Genomic DNA, 24,619 nt, shown 5'->3' with positions numbered 1-24,619 from the left:
ACTTCAGCTTAGTTCAAAAGGTGCAAATCATTTGACATGTTTTGGATGATTTGGCAGAATTCATGAAACGCTACACTCTCCATGTAATGTGATAAATCCTATATAAACTTTAATGATCTAGAATAGCAAATCCACCACAAAAATAACTTTGTGTGATGCAAATATAACGTCATCTGCTTTACAGTGGATTTCTCCTTTGCTTGTTGATGAAAACTTTGGTGTGTTGATTCTCACTTGCCAACAAAGCAGCCTGCTGTTTAAACACGTGGCCGTAAATGGCCAAAGGAATGGCTGCAAACCCAAGAACCAAACACAAACCTAATCCGGTCCAAGGGTCAGCAAATTTGTCTCTGATTTTGCAGCAATCATAACATGGCATGTTCCGACACTTGATGCACGTGTCCGACACTTCTTTCACTTTCAATAGGTGGTCACTGCTGGACTGCTGCATTTAGTTTTTTCATCTTTTTTGTTTTTTTGGGGGATAAAAATCTAATAGAAATCCTCCTCTGCCATTTTCTTGCTGCCTTGCTGGTTCTTGATCTGGTCTTGACTTCGGTACATAGTTGCCACCTGTGAATGAGTACAGGAAATTTGTGTTGAATGACGGTGAGATGCAGGGCCTGCAAATTTTTTTTCCACTATTCTGGACTGATGTGCATTAAAAGAGAACTACGGATGATTTTCAGACTTTTACATTTGAACAACTATAAATTGGATCTACAGGGTACAGGTTTCAGAATTACAGTGATTGGGATTAGGAATAATTCTTTTTTCTTCAAAATTTATGACAAATCACAATAATCAAGGATGATGACATAGCAGCTTCAATGTAAGAATGAATGAGTGGGGGCTCAAGGAGGCAGAACAAAAGAAGAAAGCACGCATAAATTCTACACAGGCGACCTGGTTAAGCAACAGTATTGTAATGGAATTACAAAGCTACATTTCTGAAATATGTGAGCCTCTTCCTCATGCATTCTTACGATGACGCTGCTATGTCATCATCCTTGTTCAGTGTAATTTGTTTTTTAAGTTTTAATTTCACAAATCTAAACACGGAGCTCTCCATTTATGTACCAAATGATGTGAAATTATGAAAATCGCCTTTATGAATCTTGCCAAAAAAGATTATTTCTTGAACAATGGGAAAGTCATTTGAATTGATTTCCTTATTTACCATCACATACATTTCCCTCCTTGTCCGACCCACCAACTTTGTACATTTGAGAACTACAGGAAATACAGGTAACTTTGCCTATATCGACCTTGCACAAGTCAAAAAATTTGATGTAAGTCCAAGAAAATTTTTTATACCAGATGGATAAAAACATGCGTTAATTCTATTGTGTCAACTGAAATTCAAGTAAGTCGTTCACGGATTTTTCTGATCCCTTTGGATTCAACTTTAGCAATGTTGACTTAGGCTACTGGCAGACAGGAAAAGCTGTTACAAAAAAAAAAAAAAAAAATGATGCCATATGGTATGTTTAAGCCATTGCCCGTGCCGAGTCCATTGAGCTTTACGAGTCTAGCAGGAAATGAGTTAATCTCACCTGTGATGCATTGGTTGCTTCCTCCGGCTTCTTGTCGTCCCGAACTCGAACGAACCTCGGGAATCGCAGCGATATCCCCTTGGCCGGATCAACCTGCAGTTGGCGACAAACACACACAAAAAATTTTATTTTGAAAAATACCTTACGGCTCTTTTGGGAAAGTGGTGTCTGTGTTACGAGGAGAGGACAAGGGGGAAATCACAAGAGGCAAACAAGTAGGCACCACGGCAGAAGCAGAGGGTATGAAATAAAATTTTGCTTACATTTGCTGGCTATTGCATAAAATGATCATGAAAGGGGGAAACATGAAAATATAGAAAAAAACAACCAAACACATCAGTAACAGTGTTGTCTGCTGATGTTGTTGAGTGTTTACTGTAAAGTGCCACTTCCCTGGTGAGTATTGGGAGTCTTATGATGTTGTTTTTTGGTTGTGTGCTTACTACTTCTGTCTCGGCGGATAGATTGATAAGAATGAAAGATGGCTGACGAAAATTTTGATGTCAGCCTTTCTCATATGCACTGTGAGTATCAATGGCAAATGAAGGAAGGCTGTATATTGTGTGTAGGTGAGAGAGCATCAGTGGTTGGCTACTCACGATTCCTATAGCTGCCTTGTGGACGGGTGAGACCGACAAGTCGGCAGCTTTGATCTCCCACACCTGCACAGCATCGAACCAGTGGTCCGGGGCCAGGGTGGAGTCGAAGTTGTAGTACGGGCGGGGCTTCTCCACGACGTGCTCCCGGAAGAACTTGGTGTGCTGCTCCAGTTCCTCTTCCTTGAAACCGGTGCCAATCTGAGGTGAGTAAAGGGTAATGATGGAGATTGATCAGAAGTGGTTCTACCAGCTGGTGAAAACTTGATGCTTTTCTATCATAACATCAGCGACATCCTCCTTGATGTTATCAACTATGATTCTGTGCCGTAGGAATGAGATGGAATGAGATGCTTACAATATTGTTTTTAATCTAAAATGAATCAAACTGATACCATTATTTTTTTTCGAGACAATCTTGTTGGCTTTTACTTTCAGAAATATTTGCCCACACCGATTATTTCACTTTTCCTCTGCTGATGCTGGTAACTCTTGGGTGATGGCCCCTCAACAAAACATCAAATCATCAACTTTAATCATTATTTCATTTCTTTTTGAGCTCCGAGCTATTATTCTTGCATGAGAGTCATTCCTGCCTTGTTGTAACACATACATGACACATACAGGTATACCTTTTTCTTTTTTTTTCCACCAAGCTGTCGTCGTGGTATATAACCTGGGCACCACTTAATCCCCCACCATCATCCCTTCATCCTCCATTTTCTTTGCATCCTCTGTTTTTAACTTCATTCTCTTCTTCCTCCTCATCCTCCTCTTAATCCTCGTATCTTCCTTTTACCTATCCCCCTGTTCCATTGCCTTCTCATCCTCCTCCTTTTCCTCCTTCTAGTCCTTACCCCTCCTCTTTTCTTTTTCCTTCTCCTCCTCCTCTTTCTATTCTTCCTGCTCCCCTCCCCTCCTCCTTTGCCTCCAACTCCATCTTACCTTGCAGATGGACTGAAACTCCTCATTCTCGTCATCATAGCAGGCCAGCAGGAATCCGCCATAGGACCCCGCCCGTTTACCGCGCCCCTGGTAGCCCCCAATGACCACCACATCCAGCGTGTCTCCAACACCCTCCAGGTAGTCCTTCTTCAGCTGTAAATTTCCAGACATTGAAACAATGGATGATTGAAAATGTTACTTTCTTATGATATTACCTGGGAAATGCGCCAAAGCAATACCTGTTTCCAAAGTACAATCGGTACAGAACATGAAACAAAATTGAACTAAAATTGGTGCCAAACTTTTGATCTCAATACAAGATATTAACAGTTTAACACAAATTTCAGTTGAATTTCCAATACAGATGAGCTTCTACTCCAATATGAAACAAAGTTGCTTTGGGGGGAAGATAAAACCGCCATAGAAAATGGCATCAAAATGTTGAGCTTGCACATCCGTAAGGCACAGATCATCTCAAGTATCATGCTTGACTATATACTAATAGAAATAAAAAAATATACATGGGATACTAACCTTGAGCCAGTTGTGAGACCGTCTTGCAATTTCATACGTGGCATCAACATCAAGTGTCTTCACCATCAAGCCTTCGCAGTTACCTGAAAAAGGTGAACAAAAAACAAAACAAAACATGCATTGATCAATGTTAGTACACCTTAAACACGATTACACTTCAGTAAGATACATTTCTGAGATGTGACGACTATGCAAAGGAATCTTAATGACCAATGATCACCATTAATTTTGTATACCTTTAAATGATGACATCTATTTAGTCAAATCCTTTCCTGTGGTGATGAATTACTGACATTCATAGATTGTCAACCATTCACAAGGTGCACACCTTAAAACAAAGATGACAGTATTGAGCAACATACATCCCCACAATTTGTTAAAATTTGTGGCTGCTTCATGCAACAACTTTAAAAATGTGAGCAGTGCACATAAACCTTGCGTACAATCTCCTTCAGAAAATTATCTCTAAATCTTGGCATCATTATTATTATTATTTTTTTTTTTAACCTTTCAATTACAATGCTGAGAAGTATGGGTGGGAGATGTATGAATAGATACACTCTGCTAATTTTCAACCAGAAGGTACAGATGATAATGCCAGCAGTATATATAAATATGGGTTTAAATTAAAAACATGAGATGTGCAGTTTTCTGGCTCAAATGTGCACAGGATTTCATCAAACATATTAAAATGTCCTGATCACAGAGAAAAGACTTAGCAACAATAGACATGCATTTTTAAGCAAAAGAGTTACCTCCATCAGCAAATCTTCTGTTAATTGCTTTATCCAGTGATTTTGTGATTCTGGGATCTTCTGCTTATATATATATATATATATATATATATATATATATATATATATATATATATATATATCAAAGTTTTCATTATATATATATATATATACATATATATATATATATATATATATATATATATATATATATATATATATATATATGTCAAGAAAAATTTCTCCTCTATATGTATATTTAAAAAAATAATTAATTAGCAGTGAAATTCATTTTGTACAAGATGCCAAAAAACCTATATAACATAAAAACTTTTCAATGCACCTTTGACCGACTCATCAAGGAATTCTCCAATATCCTCTGTATTGGATGAGATCATAGACTTGGCAAAGACAAACTCTCCCTCCACCTCCTGGAAGTTTGACCTCAGGAGGTCACGGCGCTCCCTCAAAGGTTTTCTGACCAGCGACTGAAAAACAAATGCACAAACAGATGTGAAAGAAATTAGGCTGCTATTTCAGGAAAAATTTTTGTCAGACATTATCATCTCGTTTCTTTTTCATCTCTTACAGAATCTGGAAGAATTGGCCGCTCTGCATCACTTAATGACTTGAACAGTTGTAAAAGTGGAAATTTTTGCACATTTCATATAACAAGAAACCAGCACGAAAATAGAAACACACAAATATTTTTTTTGTATGTTATATGTTTCTCTGACAAATGACTTGATACCATAGAATTAAAACACACGAAATTCATCTTATTCTGCCAAGCACAAAGAATTACTCGTGCCAAATATGACCACTTTTACAGTAGTAGCATGAGTCTCTTTATCTAGAGATAGAATATGTTTTCTGCAAATTTTCTGCAAAAGCTGGATAAAAATTTGTTTGGCTGGCGAGCTCACCTCTCCGTTGAGGTACAGCAGGTCAAAGGCGAAGACGCAGACCTGGACCTTGATGTCGCCAGCGTCCGCATCCTTCCGCTTCCTGGTGCTAAGGACCTGGAACGGCAGGATCTGGTTCTTCTCCTTGTCCCAGGCCACCGCCTCTGAGTCCAGGATGCAGGATTTCACTCCCTCCTTCAGGGCAGACGGTAATCTGGGGGTGAGGAAATTTTCCGGAGTTTTTGATGATTATTTTTGACATATTTCAGTCATTTCATTTCTTCATCAGCTGTTATTCCACACAAGTCAGTGATATGGTAAAAACATATAGAGTATAACATACAGAATGTTCAAACTTTTAAACAAAACTTTTATACAAGTTGAGATAACAACATATTCAAATTTCTATGACTAAGATTAGGTGACCGTGCAACTTGTCTTCAATAGGCAAATTAAGGACAAAAAAATAACACGCAAAATGCATAAAGTTATTATCACTTACAAGTGAAGGACTTATAAAAGTTAAGGTAATAGCATATTTTATCTCTATGTCTCAATTTAGTGACTCTACAACTTGTCTTAAATAAACTATGCCAAGGGGTCATGATGATAAGTAATGAATCAACTTTGTTTTTAAACACAGTACAAAATACCAAGTTCAGAGACAGCTGTGCACATCTAGTGTTTGCAAGATGACCTAAAAATCAACTGCATTTGTAAACATTATATATAAAATATCACGATCAAAGACAGCATTGTACATTCATTTCTCACAGAATACGCAGCCCCACAGTTCAGCCTGGAAACAGTTACACAACCAAAAGTATCAATTATCAAGACAGCTCTACACAATATCTAGTCAAATGATCATGCCACTCCAACACTCTGTCCCATTTTGCCCTCTTTTCTAACCAGGAAAATAAAAATAAAAAACATTCACCTTGAAATGATGTCTGGATACTTCGATGTGTTGTTCTCCTGGTTGCGGCTGTAGATGTGAATCTTCCCCGACTCTAGGACATGGATCTGGGGAAATGTTTTTGAATGACAAAAAGTAACATTCATAAGAAAGCATATGGCAAAGACAAAAACAAAACAAAAAAAAAACATGCAAACGTGCAAACATAGGACATATTCTTCATAAAATTATATCATGATATCATATGGTATCAAATGGTTGCCCAACTCTGCAGGTCGCACTACTCACTAATGCACAGCAAACGAAAAAAGAAAAAATACAAACCATTTTTTTCTGAAGACACAGAATAGCTCGAAAAAGAAGAAATTGTAATGAGTATGTGGAAATCAATTTTGGAAAAGCACACTTTTCACTCCAAAACCAGGTCCTCATTTAGACAAAAAAAAAATTATATAGGCCTACTACACATGGTAAAAACACAGAAATTGGCAGCACTGCTATCACGCTCAGTGTTCTGCAATAAGCAGACTTCCTCACCGAGTAATCACCACAGGCACGGCTAGGTGTCAAGTTGGGACAGAATTGCTCTTCAAGCTTTCTTTGCAGTCATATGAGAGTTTTAAATCCACCTTACTGTAGTAGTCAGGACATATTGAAATTCACCACTCATCTAACAGGCAGTTCATTAAATTCATGTCAATAAGTAACCCGTTCCATACTGAATTCTTGAATTCCCATAAACTTAAAACAGGCCACAAGGTTCCCATGGGGAACGGGTGAAGTTTTCCCATGACCCCATCAAACATTACCTGGGCCCTCTCGCCATCGTACTTGTACTCGCAGGTGAAGGCCATGTCTTGGAACCGGTCCAGGACCTCCGACACGCCCTTGGTAGGGTGCGCCAGCATGGGCTTGAGGGGGATGGCTGGGGTGAGGCGGCAGTGGTCCGGAAGGGCCTCCACCCCGTGGGAGAGGAGGGCAGGAATGAGTGCATCATAAGTTGGCATCTCGCTGTTAAAGAGGGAAGGAGAAAGCAACATATGGTAGGTAATACAAGAATGACTATATAGGAAAGGGACCTGCTTCTGTAAAGCTTGTTAACAGTCATTGGACGATACAATACTGGAGGTTACTATGGCAGCAGCTAAGTGACAACACATCAGTAATGAGCACTTTGGTTGTCACCATGGTAACTGCAATGATTGTTAACTGACAATACTGTAAAAGTGGAAATTTTCATTTTGTATGACCAGAAACTAGCTACAAAATAAAAGCCTAGTTCTACATAACACTAATGTTTGGATTCCATAGAACAAAAAAAAATAGGTGAATTTCATCTAAAACGGCCAAGCACGAGAAATTACTTGTGTGAAAATGTCCACTTCTACAGTAATTTAAAATTCCTATTTGACTCAAGGCCAAGTTTACTATGTGTTTAAAATCCGTTCAAAGTTCCCTCACCAAAGCTGTCCTTGCCACTCCCTGTGTTGGCCTTAGTTTAAACCTCACAGAGCAAAAACAAGTAAACATATGAGATTTTTTTTTTTTTTTACAACTTGACATTAAATTCTCTGAATTAACTGAAGATTCTTCCCACAAACTCACCAGTAGGCCGTCTTGACCAACATGGCTGCCCTCTCCATCTCCTTCTTAATGCTGTCGGACATTTTGGTCTTCAGGGTAATTCCATCTGAGTAGACAAGGGTCAAGGGGTCAAGGGGTCATAGGGGTGAGGGGAGGAGGGAGGGAGAGGATGCAGATGTGTCATAAAGATTTTAAGAAATTCAAATATTGAGAAAAACTGGACAAGAATCAAGAATGAAAGACAATTAAAATTGCAGTTGGTCGTCTGGAAAGGTGTGCCATGGGAATCTTTGCACAGATGTACTGCTCTCAGGACCAGGATGTATAGGACTTGCGCAGAATTCTGTATTTCTTTTGTACATACACATTTTTAGTGTTTGTAGGAAAGAGACAAATTCCTTTCTTGGGGATAATGTGTTGTCAAATTTTGACATAACGTATTCACGGAGAAAATAGGCCCTCTAGAGAAACTGTGTTATCGAAGAAATTTCAGCACTTCACCAGTAAGAGTGTTTATGCCTGAGTGACGTCAATGGCATTTGATGAAGGCAACTAGACTGAAGTACTGATGTCAATTCTAAATATCTTCCAAATATTCAAGTGGTCACAGCATTCTTCATATCAACTTGATTCTTCTCAATTTTCACAGCTCTCAAACTCCTGTTACAATGCTTCCATGAAATATAATCTTCTTGGACACACATTCTCTTACCCTAACCCCCTTAAAAAAAAAATGAAGTAAAACAAAAACACTTGACCCAATAAACATCCTTACATATTCCACAGGTTTGGGGAAATATTCATGCAGATTATCTATCAATGCTATGTGGTTATGTTTTTCCTTTCATGTTTTCTCAACAAATAAAAACTTTTCTGACAATTCCTCTTTTTTTTTCAGGTGTGCACTTCACCATAAAAAGCAAAATAAAGAATTGAACATGGCAACGCCTGTCAGTATAAATGAACCAATGTGAAGAAATACAATTGAAATATTTTCACCACCAGAGTCCAGTCATAATCTTGAAGCATTAACTTGTGCTGTTGCCATGCTTTTTAATTACATCATACATGGATCTATGATCTAACAACACAGATAATTCATTCTGTACTGATCTGAGGACTGGATTGAAGGGTTTAGTGTGCATGAGAATATATTGGTTTAGAACACGGGCATTACAACAATAATCAGTTTTCAATTTGTATTACCCCAGAGCTACCAAGTCTCACGCATTCTGCTTGAGACTCAAGCATTTAGGGTCCGTCTCACGATCTCACGCATGGCACCCATTTTTCTCACGCATTGGGTGAAATCTGCAACTTGGGCCTATTAATAGTGAGCATAGCTCAAAGGATTAAAGTGATAGTTGCAATTGAAGGTATATTTCCCTTTTGTCTTTCAAAATTTATAAGTAAAAAATACCTGGTAGTCATGTATTATATGCACCTGATCGCACCATTAAGAGCTAAAAATTGAAAAAATTCCCTACTAACCCCTCCCACACCCTCGCTCCGGCGCGTGCATGCGCACACCGAGACGTTGAGTCATGAAAATCTCACTCATAAAAATTTTTTGAACTTGGCATCCCTGTTACCCAGTGCTTCTCAACTGATAATTTGCTAGGGTGCAATACACCTTTATTATTTCAAAACAAACTCTTCAAGTGGCATTTTGGAATTTGTACCTTTCTCTGGCCTGGCCAAGACAGCGGCATGACCAATGGCAACCAGGACAGACTGCTCCGCTAGACCGATGCGAAGTTTCCCTCCAAGTGATCTGCAGAGGGAAAAAAATTAATTCAATTTTTTATTTTTAGTCACCAAACACTCTTTTTCTTCATCCCCTTCTTCCTTCTCCACATTGATTGTTACATTCAAATGAAAATATCCATTAAAAAAAAAAATCATGCATACTTACATCATTTGAGTTGGAAGTTTTCTACAAATATCTGCGCATAAGTTGTCATCTCAATTCTCCTGCACTGTTTTATACTTAATTTGTTTTCACTATCATGCAAGCTATCTACACAAAGGAACATACCACAGATTGAAGTTTGGGGAACTTCCTGAAGTTCCTGTAATCATACTCAATTCACTATTATATATGTTGTCTGGTTTTTTTTAATGATAAAGCCTATACTTTTAGTCATCAAATAAAGTCATATAACATCCACAGAAATCCATGGTGGATCAAAGTGATGATGCATAACAAATCATCACAATACATATGCATATCTATGGCCAAGCAGGACAGAATATCAGATGCTTGATCAGCCACTGAAGGGTCGTGACCTTTGACACACTGACCTTATCAGATATCTTGCTTCACAATGCCTGCATGCCACCAGAAGTCCTTTGATGAGGTCGATCTTACGAGACATACTCTGAAACAAGACAAAGCGGGAAATCACTTATTGCTGGAGAAAACAATTGAGGCAGTACAGAGGAAACCTGCAACTTATACTAAAGTTTCATTTGGATTTAATTCATAGGGCCATCAAGAAGAAATTTGAAACTTGTAAGCAATACAACCATGGGAGTATGCATGGTTCCTCTGAAATATAAATGCTTCAAGTCCCAGTCAAAATACTCAGTAACGGGCTTAGTTCACACTCCTTCCTAACATCATGGGCATGTTTATCAAGGGTCATGTCTTTGATTAAAAATGGCAAGCCTATCAAAGAAAGAGATAAAAATACAGAAAGTACAACTAAACAGTCATGAGGAAGGACGGTGTTAATTTTGTGCCGAGCTACTGGTCTTTTGGCTCTAAGATGATAACGTCACTATTAAGGTACCGCTCCTAAAGCAACCATTGAACAAGGACTATATGTCATCCAGTCCAATGCTGAAGTCATCAAACATACAGTCAACAGACAAGTTTTTTGTTTGTTTGCTTTTTTTTTTTGGGGGGGGGGGGGGGGGTTGCGACTGATTAATCAATTGTCCTTCATCATTGCAAATACACACTGATTTTTTCAGTGTTTTTGAGGAATAGACATGATAAAATATCATGGGCCTATATACTTGAATGGGATTTGAACCCATGTCCAGATTGCTAGACAGGCATCATATCCATCAAACTACACAGCTTGCTTCCATTAGCCAGTAATTGATTCTTATCCCTTATGGCAGCAGATACTCTGTATTTAATCAAATTAATGATTGTTGGATTGTTTTGTTTTTCTTCTTATGTACAACACATTGAGGGGCTCATTGACTCACAGCATTTCCACTCATGTTGGCGATGTCCTTCAGCTTGCCGAAGACCTTGGCGACGGTGAGTTTGGGAGGGGCAAACATGGTGCGCTGGTTACTTCTGCTGTTCTGCAGGAGGCAATGGAGCAAATAGAAAGAAATATGTTAGGTCCTTGTAGCACTGTAATCATTCGCACACTTCATATCATCGTCACATCATCCCTCATTGATGCGATCTTCTCTCGGAAGTTTTACCTTTTTCAAGCACTATTCAATATAAACACCAGAAGATCTGTAAATCACATACTTAATTCACCAGAGCAATTCATCCTTGCGTACTTAAATTCAAAAGTGAATTTGCCTCTAAAAAAAAATAGCGTGATGATTCTATTCGTTGCTTAAATCATAATATCATATTTTTGATGTGTAATGACAATATAGGTTTCTTGAGTAATGGCTCTGCCAATAACATATCTCATGATTTGAGGCATTAAAACTAGGGATTCAAGAACCCAAACAAAGTCTGCCATAGATCGAATCGTAGTGAGAATTTCATGGCATTTTATCGGAAAATAAACAGACAGGATTATAAAGACAGAGAACTTCTGTCACCAACTTCAATTTTACATTTTGTTAAAAGCATTAAAGAAAGAGAAACCATCAATCTGGTGAGGTTTACCTCTGCCACGAGGCCGAGATCCCCTTTGTCAGCTGTGTCAGATTTTATCTTCTCTAAACTCCTTCCTGTATCGGAGAAAGACAAAATATATCATCTTCTGCAATGACAGCACACAGTACAGAGGATGACTCCATGTTCAAGCACTCATGCAGGACAATCTCAAGTGCCACTTTTACTGTGATATCTATGTTTTCAATAATGATCCCCTATCGAACATTTGCTGATGGGGGTGATATTGTTGTTATGTACTCTTGAAATCTAGGTTGTTGAATACATGCAACTCAACTACCCAATTATGAAATTACACTATCAAAAACTAAAGATTCCTACTGGGATATGGCTATGCTCATCATAATTGTCCCGTAAACGCAATGAAATGACTGGATATTTGTTATCTTCAGGGCCCCATTTCATAAAGAGTTATTTGATGACAACTCTTTGCTGGAATGACTATTGTCATGGTAATGACAAGAATACAGCTTCCTGATTGGCTGTTTGCTCTGGAAAGTTGTCATTCCAGCAAGAGTTGTCATCCTAACATCTTTTATGAAATGGGGCCCAGGAAAAGGGGAAAAAAATACCGGCAAATGGTAATGACTTTTTTTAACACAGAAAGAGATCAATCACAAGAGATATGTAACTTTAATGACAGTGGAATAGGTCTTGGCAAAGTCCTTCTATAACATCATCTCTCAATACTTCTTGCACTACCTACCACTATTTGAAGCATTACAAAAATGGGGCAAGTTTCACAAAGAAAAAAACAAAAACAAAAACAAAGTTGGTAAACTGCCAACATCATGTTAAAACATGTATGGACAATTGATAACAAATTGATAAATTATCAAGAGGAAAATAAAGATGCACTCCTTGGGGCTCTCGTACCAGTTGCCTGGGCGATGGCCTTCATCAGCAGCGTCTCCCCGATGCCCAGCTCCTGACCCTCGTAGGCTGGCGCCAGCTTGTTGAGGCAGAGGTAGATGCACATCTTGAGGTCGTCGGGGGTCAGCAGCATCACCGAGGAGAGAAAGTCGGTGAGAATCTCGATGGTCTTCAGCCGGCCACTCGTCTCCTCGATGATGGAGAAGGTGCGGGCAAGCGCCATGTACGGAACCCTGGGGAGGGTCATGGAGAGTGCTTTGAGTACATGTAGCAATAAACAAGGACAGTCTTCCAGTCCTCAATTTTCTCCCCTCCCACCACCTTATATCCGGAGATTTTGTCTGTTGAATTTGCACTTACACACAGGTTTTGAATTGAAATTAAATTCAAATTTTGCATGTACTGCCTGAAGGTTGGGAACCTGGTAATACCATTAACATCTTTGATCAGCAGGCAACTATCCTATCTCTGTCTACTTATCTAATCATTTATCTTTCTTTGGAGGGGGTGCATTTGTAAACCAAAGTGATGTCTGACAAGAAGACTTCTACTGCTTTCCCCTATTTGAATGCATCATCAGCAATTGGCAGTTATTTTGTAATACTTTCTGTAATAGCTGACCAAAAAACAAAATGAAACAATTATCATACTAATTACAAAGAGGGCAGTGACAACGATTACGGAGGGTGATGATGGTGATGATAAGTATGATGATGAGAAAAACAAGATATATTGCTGCTGCCACTGCTGAAGGTAACAGTAAAATCTGATAATGATGATTGTGATATTGATAAAAAAATGATGATGATGATGAAGATGATGATGATGATGATGGTGATGGTGATGATGATGATGATGATTGTGATGATGATGAAGACAACGACGATGATGAAGTGATGATTGATGATGATGATAAAGCAGATGATGATGATAATGCAGATGATGAGGATGATTATGACTAAGATGATGATGATGTTGGTGGAGATGATGATGATGATGATGATGATGATGATCTTGTTGAAGATATATGCTGCTGATGATGGTGATGACTCACTTCTCTCCTTTCTTCCAGCAAGCATCATCGATGGGGTGGTATCTGGTTGCTCCAGGACGATAGGCCAGTTCTCCATCAGTCTTTGAGTCTGACCTACAGAAGGCATCAAATGCAGAAAAAGCTAATGCATATCCAAAGCCATTAAAAAAAATGACTTCCATGCTATTGGATATTTTGCTTAGTTTGGCACTTATATCAATGGATCCATCAAAGAGCAAGACTTATTTGAGAAAAAAAAAATTATTCAGTGAAGCAGTTCTTCAGGTCAAACAGATTTGGGGAAAAAAACAACTAACAAACTTCTTCTCATAGACCAAGTACTACTTAACAAAAATGCAAGCTCTTAGGATCATAATTTCCTCCTTTAAGGTTTGTACTTTCTGTGTTCACTAATATGTCTATTTTCCAAAAAGTCAGAAGTGACATCCTCTACAAAACAAAACAAAAAATTGAGTGGTTTTTAAAAGTTTTCGTACCCTAGAAATGTGATAATTGTAAAATCTCCTCCAGATTGAAAACACTTAAATATTTGTCAATTTTCTACAACCGCATCTGCAAGAATGAGTATTGCAACACAATGTGATTCAATTTGACTACGGATATAAGAAACGCCAAACTTCCTAAAGCTGGTCACAATCTACGTCTGTTGCTAATGTAAGATGAAGGACAGAATGATACGATATCAAATTGTTGGTTAGATAATAACTTCACACTCACTTTTTGCTACCCCACATCAGCATGGTGGTCTTCTTCGCTGGTGTTTTGTCCTCTTGCTTCACGGCAACCTCCTCCTTTTTAACCGGTTTCTCATCCTTCCCATCCTCCCTCGATTTCGTCTCCTCCTCTTTGGGCTCTTCGTCGACCTTCTTTTCTGGTTTCAAGACTTGCTTTGGTGATTTTGTGCTCTTGCTCCCCTTTGCTGACTTCTTTGTTGATTTTGGTGTCTGCTTGTTTTTTCTCTGCGAAGGCGACTTCTTTTCCTTGTGTGTCGATGACTTTTTGGCGACTGAAGAATCTTCTCTTGGAGGGGACTTTGCTTCCTAACCAACAAGGAAAACAGCACCAACAAACTTACCTAGCAACATCATGCAGTCATAATGCTTTGAAATTGACCGTAGAAATTACTTGCGAATAATGACTAAGATTGCTCAAATCAAAATCATATTGCATGTTGGGCAACTTGTACCACAGAAATTATGCAATTCATTCAACATCTATCTTATCATACAATGTCCTGGTGGTTAACTTTTTCAGTCCATTATCATATCATCTCATACACTTAGCAATCAATTGTTGCTGTTGTTTTTTGTTTTAGTTTTCGTAGGATACAAGATGGCATTCAGCTTGCCAAATCTACAGTTAGTCTAGCAATCAATCTCCTATGGAATAAATACAAGGCATTATTCCATTGCTCAAGTCTGTCATAATCATACATTAAAAGTTTCACGATCCCACAGATATCATTGTTGTTAAAACTATAATACTGCCATACCTTTCAAATGGGATAGAATTCAAGATTCTAAGTGAAGTTTGGAAACAAGTCAACTACCATCATATAACTATGCCCAGTTATCATTCAAGCCACATGTGCTATTCATCTTTACAGACGACTTTATCTATTTTGGAAAGAGCCATTATAAAAATTAAAGAGGACATTGCCATTTCTTCATCATTGTCTAAAAAACAAGAATATTTCTAAAAGTTATTGGATAGCCCCCAAACAGAATCATCAGATATCCTATTCTCCTCAGCTTCTAATAAGATGGCAGGTTGTTTGAAACACGAGATGGAATAATATTGTGCAAATGTAGGATCAGCCTAAGCAGGCATCCTTTGTATAATTGCATCTATGATAACAATGTAACTGCTTTGATAGGCATGTCACCCCTCTGCTTCCTACCTTTTTCTCCTTGGATACCGCCGGCTCCACAACTTCCATTCTATCTTCCTCTTCCTCCTTCTCTTCTTTCACTTTGTTGGTTTCATCTTTCACCACCACCTCTTCCTCCATTTTCTCCTCCTCCTCCTCATCTTTCTTGTCACTCCTCTTCTCTTGCTTCGTCTCTGTCTTTTCTTCCATCTTCTTTTCCGTTGGGTCGGTCTCCTCTTTCTTGACAGAAACAGGCGAGGTCGCCAAGGGTTGCCTTCTCCTCATGTGCTTACGAGCTGAATGAATAAAGAAGCAAAATAGAAAAAAAAATCTCTCATAAATTCTATGAACAAATAAATAAATCTTCAAATAATCTGTGGATCAAGTGCTCATATCATAGCAGTTTATTGATGATCAGGTATCATAGCCTTCATATCTAAAACCTAAAAGCCATCGTGAATGAACTCAGCAGACAATCTAGAATAATGGTCTAGCATTGCAAGAAGTACCAAAGGCAATTCCTTTTGAGCTTATTGGAGGACTCATACATACTTTTTTGATTTGATAGATTTTTGTCCTAAACATGTCATGATTTGATGACATCAGTTTCTTTCTGCACATTTTTGTTTCGTAACATGTAGCGTACAAATAATATCTCATTTGTGACACTAATGAGTTTGAAAATAATTTGCTGAGGTTGTTCAATCTGCATATCATTTTTCAGCCTTGCCTACAGCTTTATAGCAAAGCTAGTGAAATATATACAAGTGATTACAATTGCTTAGCAATATGCACTTAGCCTGGAATAACATTATATGTAATTCATTATTTATTTTCAAATTCATTATTCATTATTTAAATTCTTATTTCTAAATTTATAGACAATAAAAAGTGATGCCTGTCAACATGAGTAAGAAACAATGACTAAACCCTCTGACTACCAATGGAATGCATTTCCAGAGTTAAGCTATCAGACAATGAGGATTGGAGGAAGCAATGGGTTAAACTTCACAGCTGTATCGACTCACCAGTCTTCCTCAGGGGCATTCCATTCTTGGAGACGGGAGACACCTCTGTCTCAGAATTCTCTGTCTGGCTGGTCTGTGGTGACGAAGGTTCCTCCTTGACCTTTGAACTTTCGATCTTCGGCTGCAGATGGTGTTATTAAATGCACATCATTGTATAAACAGAAAACTCATGATTGTGCTTCTGCTTACCGATACCATGAGAAAACAAATTCACACAACACTACAAGAATCAGAAATGATGAAACAATTGTCTTTCTGTATGAATGTAAAAATGGATATTATTTTCACAAAGAGAGATGTTATCAATAATCAAAAAGTTATTCTGCTTTTCATCTTTATTTGAGACTGAAATATGAAAATGTAAAGACAAACTACAACAAGACTGTGAATCTGATCTGCAGGAGTGAGCAAAGCAAGATGCCAAGCTTATCACTTTCTCTTGAGCCATCGCGAGAGAACAATTGTGGGCCGAATACGCAAAGCTAAAACAGCATTGTGGCACATTCACTGATCTGGCTCGAACTCACATCATTCTATCATTTCACCTTGTTAAGCCTAGAAATCATCTGGAGGTATCCTATAAACTTGTATCTGTTGATACTGATATCATATTCTAACCAAATGTAAGACAATTATGTCATGTAACCTATATAACACTCCCTGTAAGAGGTGTATACAGAAACAGCACCTCACAAAATAGAAACCCACACCAAGTTCCTACGCCCTGGGAAATCTTAATGAAACTAAAATCTTTTAATAGCACACTTAAGCCATAAGTTTTATTCAAAAACTGTGACTAAAAAAAGTGGAAAAGAAGTAAGTTGGGTTTTGGTTTTGTCTTTCTGACCTGCAGCTGGTCACATCATTCCTATTTCTTTGATATGGTACACCTTTGTGAATACCTCCTTAAAGGGGAAGGCTAGTAACTGATCAGTGGGAATCAGTGGAAATGCTGGGAGATGATTGTTCCAATCCTTATGGGATTCATTCAAGAGTTCATTGTATATCTATTGTTGTGTGAAAATGATTTGCTTCAGAACGGTCTCATATTCAAGTAATGTGCAGATTAATGCTCCGTCACTGACCAGGGACGCTAACCTGGAAGCATTACTTGAATATGAGACCATTCTGAAGCAAATCATTTTCACAAAACAATAGATATACAATGAACTCTTGAATGAATCCCATAAGGATTGGAACAATCATCTCCCAGCATTTCCACTGATTCCCACTGATCAGTTACTAGCATTCCCCTTTAATATACCATTGACTTTGTGTGCAAATAGATTGCTAATAGACTTAGACGGGTAAAATACCTCAGGGACGACTTTCTCGTCCGATGGAATTTTTCCATTGGTTTCGACCGTAGTCTTCTTCGACGAGGGAGAGGTGGAAGGGGCGGCGTCGTTCTCGTCCTCGCTGTCGCTGTCCAGAATCCGCCTGGCTTTCTTCCTCACTGGCTCTCCTCCGTCAGCATCAGACGGCGGCGACCCATTCCTGGCCTGCAGCGGGGGCCGCGAACTCTCTAACTTACTGCTGACCACATCATAGAAATTAAAGGAGAAATAACAAATGAAAGCAAGGGAGCAAGGGAACTCAAGTCACTCTACACTTCACCAGAACAAATCAAAATTCATTCTTATCAGAGTCTTTGCAAATGATGTTACTAGCCATTGTAATTTTCAATATTTTCAGTCTATAGAATACAGAGCACAAAATCAACATGGTAATACAAAAATAATGCAATCAATAATATTTATGATATGACAATTTATACATGACATTATTAACAACTGCACAACGACATTTATTCAAACAATTAAGGTATGTTTAAATATCATAAGGAAAGACAAGAAATAAGCGCACAGATGTAATCCAGCATTAATCCGTCAGAGGATGCCATAGCAGAGGTGAACAGACTTTCACAATATCGTAGCCATACCTTGGTGAAGTTTTAGTCACGATCTTTTCAGCAGCCGGGGGCTTTGGCTTTGGTGAAGTGAAAAAAGAGCTGCAAAAGGAGAGAATTTAAGAAACAATTTGATTTTGAAGAAAACAGAAGCTTTAAAGTTAAGTTAATAAGTAAATTGAGTAAAATAAGCCAAGAGTTACGGACATGGTGTACTGTCTGGTCTACATACAATGTAGTGTCACTGTAGTGTAGGGTCTGTAGGGTAGGGTCACCTGTATTCTGTTACCGGTACTGTACCTAAAGCAATGATCAAAATTAACTTAACAAAATTGACTTAACAGTTAGCAATCACTGTATAAAGACTAATAATATTAATAGATATTGAAGTCTGTCAGTGTCGTGTCTGTAGAGTGAGAAACTTAAAAAAAAAAATTAAGAATACCGCAAAGGAGTGTAGATCTACACCAGATGACAGACATACAGGCAGGTCTAGATCTGTTACCATGACTGATGAGGGATCACACGATTATTAAGTCCATAAGAAGTAGAATCTAGCTTTGTGTTATCAATTTATTAAGTAGTGTCTAACTTAACCTTATTTAGAAATCTTCTAAAAATCTGCAGCCAGCAGGGTAAGTAGGTTCTACTACCTGGTACACGTTTTATTTGACGTAGACTAGATGTACAGTAGATGATTACCAGTTAAGCAATCTGTATAAAAACAAGCACAACTTAACTGAACAGCATCTAACTTACCCCTAACTCTTGTTATAGCGTTCTAACTGATTCACATATATATGCACCAGCTATTACTGTTGTACAAAAACATGAAATTGATAGGTCTATGCCTTATTGATGCAGCAGATCTATTTTAGAACTATAAATTGGCATACACTCACCAGACTTCTATGCTGTAATCATGACTTCAAGTAAAATGACAGCAGCAACAGCAGAGAATTATTTAGGCTATCACTAGATATCAATTAATCATGACTAACCAGTTAGACTCTATGCCATGATACGCCATATAGTCTAACTTTAGACACATATATGCACATCTAGGGGTGCGTTCGAGCGCTCTAAAGCGAACCAAAGCGAACTGAACCAAAGCATACCGTACCGAACTGTGCCAGTTTTGGAGCGTTCGAGCGCTCTGTGGAGAAAGCGTACCTCACGAGTTTATGTTTAGAAAGGTCACGCTTGCTTGTTGTAGCAAGAATGTCATTCACCTGGTGCTTGAACTACTTACAGCTGTCCCAAACAAAGATAATGATGTCTTTGCATTGTGACGTATGTGCATGATACACGCATGCTTTACAACGAACTTTTGGTATGCTTTGGTACGCTTTTGGAGCACATCAAGAAGTGGTCCACTTTTGGCTCGGTACAGTACGGTACGGTATACTTTAGGAGCGTTCGAACGCTCCTCTGGCGCGGGTACGGTACGGTATCGTTCGCTTTAGGCTGCGTTCACATAGAAGTATTCGGTATTCGGGCACCGAGTACACCATCACCCGCACCGTCAACTCACCATCCCATGCAGTGAGGATTTCTCCCTCCTACATCCCAGCAAATCTTATTCTTATTAACAATTTCTAAACTGCATCAGAATGTCAGTCTACATGCTTATTTTTGCTAAAGGGCAAATCCAGACCAAAATTGTCATTATTTCATAAACGAGAGACGGTATACGCTGCAAGAAAATCGAACAAGCTCGATTCCCACTTTGCTATACCGGTACTATTCGCAGCTATTCGGTACTTTCGAATATGTTCTAGTGCCCTCTTATGTGAACCGGTGTGAGGAAATCCTATCGTTCGATTCAAGCTATTCCCGTGCCCTCGAAAACGAGCCCCAAATACCCGAATAGTATACTTCTATGTGAACGCAGCCTAAGGAGAGCGCTTGAACGCATCCTAAGGGTTAGGAGTCTAACTGTATAAAGCCTGGGTCTGTAACGTTAGTAGGCCTGGGCCTTGACCAAAAAATCGGTCTGTATCTGTCCGTCAGGGAATGTTCCGCGGAGACTACGTCTGGCTTCACGGATCCCCTCCGTATACAGACCGAAGTCAATGATTGCGGCTCCTGTGTGGAGCAGTCGCGCACAGATCAAACGTTACGATAAACCAAATTTCAGACAGCTTTTTTACATTCAAACAAGTTTGACATGACATGACACATTATGCAGCAATATTTGGGATAAATTTCTCACATTGTGCAATCGAAATACTCACATAAACTCGGTTATAACGCAGGAATTTTATCGATATCGGAACATCGCAGTTCGCAAGCTGTAAGTCGCCATTTTGAATCTGTAAGCCAATCACATGCGAGGTACCATGGTACGTGTTTTAGTAAAACAAACACGTAGAAACTACCTCGCATGTGATTGGCTAATAGATTCATAGTGTATGTTTCTGCAGTTTGAACATGACGACCCGACAGGCTGTGTTTTACGTTGCAAATTCTACTAAAATGTTGGATTATTCATTAATCTGGTGAGTGTAATGTATTCTTAAAAAGCTAATTTCACTATACAAGCTTAAATCTGCCGACCTAGGGCCGTGAATTAGACGCAATCGAGAAGGGCGAGGTACCTCACCCAATTTTCCATGGAGACAGTGGTTAAGAACATCCACACAGCAATGGGTACTGCAACCTTCCAGCTGTCTACGGAGGACAGCGTTAATGGCAAAATATAAAAAGAGTCCTCCGGACAGACGGATCTTTCTGTCTTCTTCTTCTGTAATCTTCAAAGGGCTATGAAATGCAGCCTATCACGAAGATGAATACAACTTGTGTGCACGATGAGAGGAGGGGTGTGGGCTTAGTCACAGGATGTGATTTTGAGGTGGGTCATTAAGAGCTCCTTGAACTGCTCAGGTGAGACTGCACAAACTACAGAGCTTGGAAGTTTGTTCCACTCAGGTATGGATCTCTGGGCAAATGCAAATTTGTCAGTGTTGCCCCTGTCTAGCCCGGGCCCTGTTTTATCAAAAGATAAAATCGATTTTAAATTTCCTTAACACACAGGCTGCCATAGACTTATGATAGAAACCAACTTTATAATCAATTTTAACTCTTCATAAAACAGAGCCCAGGTCTACTACTAAAATTTACTAGCTGTAAATTTACGGTCTGTACCAGTGTACGCTGTAGCGTAGATGATCTACCGATAAACTTTACGTAACTTACGTGATAGATCGCTGCCCAGGCATGTTTAGATATGGTGGGAAATCAGTAACCGGATAGACAATGTTCAGACAAGTAAGGCACTCCCGTTGATGTCAGACAGTCATAACGTAGATCTACACTCGGAAATGACGAGAATATGCACAATGGAATACTGGGTTACCGAGGTTATCAATACAGTTTTACTAAAAAAAAAAAAAGCTAGTAATAGTAGTATTGACGTTCTTGTACACAGTGCCAGTGGAGTGCACTCATAATCGTGCACACACAAAACAATCTCGGCGGCGCGCCGATTTCCTATTTTCCCGCGATAAATTCGCTGCTTCCTTGAGAGAGCGGGTGTACGTAGGTGCTGTTCTCGCTGAAGTTGGTTTTGCGAAAAGCTGGTGGCGCTGGACTATTAGTACTGAAGGGCTCACACCCATAAATATTTCCCCATAGGGATGTGTGTTAAAAATCAAATTTCAAAAAATTCTGTAAAATAGCTGGGAGAAATGAGGTGTTTCAGCTTCACTAACCTGGATAAGTTAGATGTACCCTTTCATCCATCAAATTCTCAGGGTGGATAATTCAGTTCCAATTCTGTCCAGGGGTCCGAAAAGCCAGACTACGAGTTCTTGTCACTCAAAAAATCACCCATTTTCCGTACACGTACCCAAGGAAATATAGTCCCCTCAAATTCCACCAGAAAAGCTTTCATCTTCTAACCAAAATGCAATTTGTAGAGGAATTCATACTCAATATCTACAGCTATTCAGTTTTTTTTGCCAAACTACATAATTGATTTTTAATTAATTTTTTTCTTCATTTATTTTGGTATCTTTGGTACGAATTTGTGAAGGGGTCTCGGACATGCCATTGTATTTACGGGTGTGAGCCCTGAAGGCTCTGTTATCTGAAAATTGTAGTGAAATTTTAGTTTAAACAAGAGCGAGCTATAAGGTATGAAAAGATCTTTCAGATCGTGGAAAACCCGGGCATCAATCCTGGTACATCTCTCATGCAAAACGAGCGCTCTACCATCTGAGATTTGAGCTACTCTTTTAGCTCCCCTAAAGGCTGGTCGCCATTGTTATTGTTGACTTGCTTTCTTCAACTTATTGCATTATTATTTTTTTTTTTTTGTCGAAAAAAGAAGAAGAAACAAACGTGGTCACGGGAAACTGGAGCGTTATGGCAACACATGAAAACGTCTAAAGTAGAGCCTGTTTGTATGGTCATCTTGACGGATTAGATGCCAGTTGATATACATGGTTATATGGAATTAGAATCCGTGAATACAATTCACGTGGTATATACCTACTGACATCACATAAATACATTAAATGATGATCTAAAGAGACCCCAAGCTGGCTATTCATGTGATAAGACCAGACGAGGAGATGATCAATACAGCTTCTTGAGCATAGTATATCATAGTGACCTTCAAACCCGTTGCATTTCTTGGTGTAATACAAAATTCGCTGCATCTGATGGCAACAAAGCAAACGTTTATGTGTATATTAGGCATGCATACTCGGTGTACACTCGATGCCTTGAGGATTAAAGGTGGGCCGAAGCTACGTATACTAGTATTCGATCCTATGCCACTTCTGAAGACGATAGGGAAAGTCCAAGACAGCATGCTGGCAGCAGAAACAGCAGCTATAAAACCCCTCCAATCACCTTTAAACAATATTAAAGGCAGTTTAAAATATTTTCTTCTCTGTATGTGTCCCGCGAGATACTATACAGTTTTAAAGTTATATGATGAACTATCAAAAGTAGAGCAATATACAGTGACAACAAGGAATTAAAAGAATAAAAACTTTCACCTTGGAGAGCCCGGGGATCGATCCCGGTACCTCTCGTATGCAAAACGAGCGCTCTACCATTTGAGCTAGCCCCCCTCAAGATTCTTGTACATGTAAAAGTAAATACTTATAGCTAACTTGCTTTCTTGAATGATTTCCTTCAGTAGTCACGGTTTCTTGACAACCTCTGTGCCACCTGAGTTAGTTGAAAGGACGAATCTGCTGCTGTCTTATCCCATTTCACTATTGGCTATTCTCACGGAGCAGTATAGCTCCATGGGCTATTTTAGCTTGTAACGGTTTCTGAACAGTGTGTTGTATAGGAAACAAAGGTCGCTGTATCTGGTGGCATCAAAATAAAGGATTGTTCAGTATGTAAATTTGGTGTCTTGAAGATTAATGCAGAGAGGCCCTTACGAAAAAGTCCTGTGGTACCCCTGTGGTAATTACCACAGGACGGTACCACAGGACAGTACCACAGGAAAGTACCACAGGACAGTACCACAGACAGTACCACAGGAATTGTCCTGTGGTATTTTGGGACATACCACAGGACAGTACCACAGGAATTCCTGTGGTATTTTGGGACGTACCACAGGGCAGTACCACAGGAAAGTACCACAGGACCGGTACCACAGAACAGTACCACAGGACAGTACCACAGGAATTCCTGTGGTATTTTGGGACGTACCACAGGGCAGTACCACAGGAAATCCTGTGGTATTTTGGGACGTACCACAGGGCAGTACCACAGGACTAGTACCACAGAACAGTACCACAGGAACTGTCCTGTGGTATTTTGGGACAGTACCACAGGACAGTACCACAGGTCGATCATTACCACACAGCATTACCACAGGGCAGTACCACACAGCATTTCCATGGTACCACAGGAGAGTATCACACAGGATAGATCAAAAAAAAAAACTGGGAGAATTTTAGTCACATATCATGGAATACTCCTGATGGGTGAGTGATGGATTTCAGGACAAACATGGCCCTACTTAATAACCTGTCCTACTCCTAACATATAACCTCAAACGAGAGTCTAATGGCCAAGTGCCAATCTAGTCCTATAATAGATCTATATAGTCATATTCTATTCCTAGGTAGCCATCGACCGTATCAGTACATATATATATGGCCGTCTATCCGTAAAGCATTAAGGCATGGTTACTAACTCGATTATACTTTATTATCAAGATATGAAATTACACTTTCATAACAATATCAGTGATATT

General features: G+C 39.1%; 1 protein-coding gene and 1 non-coding gene across 2 annotated transcripts; both read right to left on the bottom strand.

The window, feature by feature from the left end:
* Positions 1–124: 124 nt before the first annotated feature.
* Positions 125–19,420, bottom strand: LOC139710357 (DNA ligase 1-like). The gene is made up of 22 exons (XM_071622281.1): positions 19,392–19,420; positions 18,424–18,492; positions 17,798–18,014; positions 16,482–16,602; positions 15,484–15,749; positions 14,301–14,623; positions 13,584–13,676; positions 12,533–12,762; positions 11,648–11,712; positions 10,996–11,097; positions 10,078–10,154; positions 9,456–9,547; positions 7,795–7,879; positions 6,999–7,200; positions 6,211–6,296; positions 5,292–5,484; positions 4,709–4,853; positions 3,632–3,714; positions 3,098–3,250; positions 2,156–2,353; positions 1,557–1,649; positions 125–573 (listed from the first exon to the last, which is right to left on the bottom strand). Exons 1-22 carry the CDS (start codon positions 19,418–19,420, stop codon positions 493–495), a joined length of 3,003 nt encoding a protein of 1,000 aa, XP_071478382.1. The 3' UTR covers positions 125–492.
* A 3,981-nt stretch (positions 19,421–23,401) lies between these two features.
* Trnaa-ugc (transfer RNA alanine (anticodon UGC)) lies at positions 23,402–23,474 on the bottom strand. Its single transcript has one exon. It is a non-coding gene; the product is annotated as a tRNA-Ala (tRNA).
* Between the last annotated feature and the right edge of the window lie 1,145 nt (positions 23,475–24,619).

This window comes from Diadema antillarum, unplaced genomic scaffold, assembly GCF_040938485.1.
Source record: "Diadema antillarum isolate AM-2024a unplaced genomic scaffold, OU_Dant_1.0 seq00001523_RagTag, whole genome shotgun sequence".
NCBI lineage: Eukaryota > Metazoa > Echinodermata > Echinoidea > Diadematoida > Diadematidae > Diadema > Diadema antillarum.
Note: the sequence above shows the minus strand (reverse complement) of the source record. Positions and strands in the feature narration are given on the sequence as shown.